General features: G+C 41.9%; 1 protein-coding gene across 1 annotated transcript; it reads right to left on the reverse strand.

The window, feature by feature from the left end:
* Positions 1 to 293: 293 nt before the first annotated feature.
* On the reverse strand, positions 294 to 1,807 carry LOC123307005. The gene is made up of 4 exons (XM_044889205.1): positions 1,405 to 1,807; positions 1,204 to 1,359; positions 763 to 1,083; positions 294 to 721 (listed from the first exon to the last, which is right to left on the reverse strand). Exons 1-4 carry the CDS (start codon positions 1,805 to 1,807, stop codon positions 294 to 296), a joined length of 1,308 nt encoding a protein of 435 aa, XP_044745140.1.
* Between the last annotated feature and the right edge of the window lie 397 nt (positions 1,808 to 2,204).

Here is a 2,204-nt window from a genome sequence, read left to right on the forward strand (position 1 = left end):
TACCAGTTCCAGCAGTCCCTCCAGCTGTTTTCTGCCCCTTGCATATAACTTCACGTCATCCATGTAAAATAGATGAGTTAGTGTGATCTGTTGGTCTATTGAGTATCCGTATGCAGATCTGTTGAGCATATTGCTGAGTGGGTTCAAGGCTAGGCAGAACAACAACGTGCTCAAGCTGTCTCCCTGAAATATGCCTTTTTCTATATTTATTGCTGGTGTTCTGTGTCTATTCGCTTTGTTGTTGACTGATATCGTGGTACGCCACGTTGACATGAGGCACTTTATTAGACCAATCACCAGTTTATTAACTCTATAGATTCCAGAACTTCAAGGATCCAGGAGTGTGGTATCGAATCGTATGCCTTCTGGTAATCTATCCAGGCCATGGAGATGTTTTTCAATTTTCTTCTTGCCTGCTTCGTTAGTATGTTGTCTATTACCAGAAGTTCCTTACTGCCCCTCCCTCTCTCCTTGCAACCATTCTGTTTCCAAGCCATGATTTTGTTCTTCTTCAGGTGTATCTGTATTTTATGGCCTATAGTTGAGGTGATAATTTTATAAACAGCTGGTAGACACGTTATAGGTCTATAGTTCCTGGGCTGTGTTAGGTCGCCTTTCTTTGAGAGCATGATAGTAGTGCCATGCGTGAAATATTCTGGTATAGTGTGGGGGTGCTTTATCGCTTCTGTTATCAGTGAGGCCAGCGATTTGTGTGTGTGTGCTTGAACGCTTTCCACCAGTAGTTGTGGATTCCGTCAATACCTGGTGCTGCCCAGTTCTTCATTCTTCTCACCGTCTCCTCCACATCTTTTTCACTCACCACTATCTCGGGCATCTCTTGTATGCCGTTGTGTTCTTTTCTTTCCTGTTCTATCCATGTTGCGTTAGTTATATGTTTTCCCTTCTGTGACCAAATGTTCGACCAGTATTTCTGCATATCTGCCGGGCTTGGAAGTTTTGTCTTGCTGTTACTTACTTCTTCGTCCAGACTCCTGAAGAACTGCCTTTGGTTATTCGAAAAAAGATTGTTCTCTCTGTATCTCTGTGTTCGTTTGTGATACCTCCTTAGTCTACTTCCTAGCGCTGCAATTTTTTGTTTTAAGTTCTCTGAGTGTAATCTTAATCGTTCACAATTTGGTGTTTCTTTCCTGTTTGTTTTTATTCGGCGTGCATATGCTTGGGCTTTTCTCTCCAATTTCTTACTTGGTTTTGGGTTCTTCAGGTATGTGTGTATGATTCCAATCTCCCTTCTCAGATTGGTTATCTTTTTCTCGATTCGTTCCTCCCAAGGTGGTTTCCGCCGATGCGGGGTATCCTGAGCTGAAGTTTTCGTCTGTTGTATGATGTTGGTGACCGTTGCTGCTCAGTAAACTTTATGGCATAATTCTTCGAAGTCGGCTGCACTGTTGAATTCCGATTGCATCGCGTTGTCAACTGCTTGAATGGTAGTTTTAGCGTTCCTGTTTAGGTTGAGTTTTGGGATTTTAGGTCTAGCTTCCATAGGTACACCAGTCCATTGTAAGTTTATTTTTTGGAAGAGTTCTCTTATTTCTAGGCTTGCCTCATCGGCTTCGGGTTCTGGTACCTGCTGCTCGCACCGGTCTTGGTTGCTCTCTATCTCTGGCAGTATAGCTGTGCTTCGTCGCTGGATGCTTCTTCTTATTCTCTCAGCTGTCTTGTTTGGTGAGTCTCCCCTTGTGTTGGCCTTAATCATTTCGATCTCGTCTGGAGCGAGCAATTTTCGGCTACGTATATTCCTGATTTGGGCAATTAGGTGCTTCCCGGCGAATTGTTTGTCTGGGAACATCTCGGACCATCGTTCCGCTAGTTTATTTCAATGTCAACATAGCAAAACAAAAACAGCTCACTAAATTTATGCAAAATGGGGTATTTTCGAAATATTTGACAGCCCCAACATTTATCATGGAAAATAACCCAGATAGTACACCCGACCTAATCATTTATTCCTCTAATCTAAAAAACAACATACTGGATGTTGAATTGATCCCAGACCTTGGATCAAACCACTTAGGGATGATGATAAGTCTGGACTTGAAAGAAATACCTGAAGAAATACCCAAGAAGACAATATACAAGTTCCATGCATGCAAAATAAAAAAAGTCAATAGAGAAGTTCTGGACTTCATTAAGGATAATCATACTGTACATATTGACGGAGATTATATAAAGAACTTCAACAACAC

The sequence above is a fragment of the Coccinella septempunctata genome, chromosome 2 (assembly GCF_907165205.1).
Source record: "Coccinella septempunctata chromosome 2, icCocSept1.1, whole genome shotgun sequence".
NCBI classification, from domain to species: domain Eukaryota; kingdom Metazoa; phylum Arthropoda; class Insecta; order Coleoptera; family Coccinellidae; genus Coccinella; species Coccinella septempunctata.

Excerpts from the sequence above, each read along its gene's own strand:
- LOC123307005 (XM_044889205.1), bottom strand. The coding sequence starts at position 1,807 with ATGTTCCCAGACAAACAATTCGCCGGGAAGCACCTAATTGCCCAAATC. Across the intron at positions 1,084-1,203 it reads CCTGAAGAACCCAAAACCAA|CGCTAGGAAGTAGACTAAGG; the intron begins GTAAGAAATTGG and ends AAAAAATTGCAG. Across the intron at positions 722-762 it reads GAAGAACTGGGCAGCACCAG|CACACACACACAAATCGCTG; the intron begins GTATTGACGGAA and ends AAAGCGTTCAAG.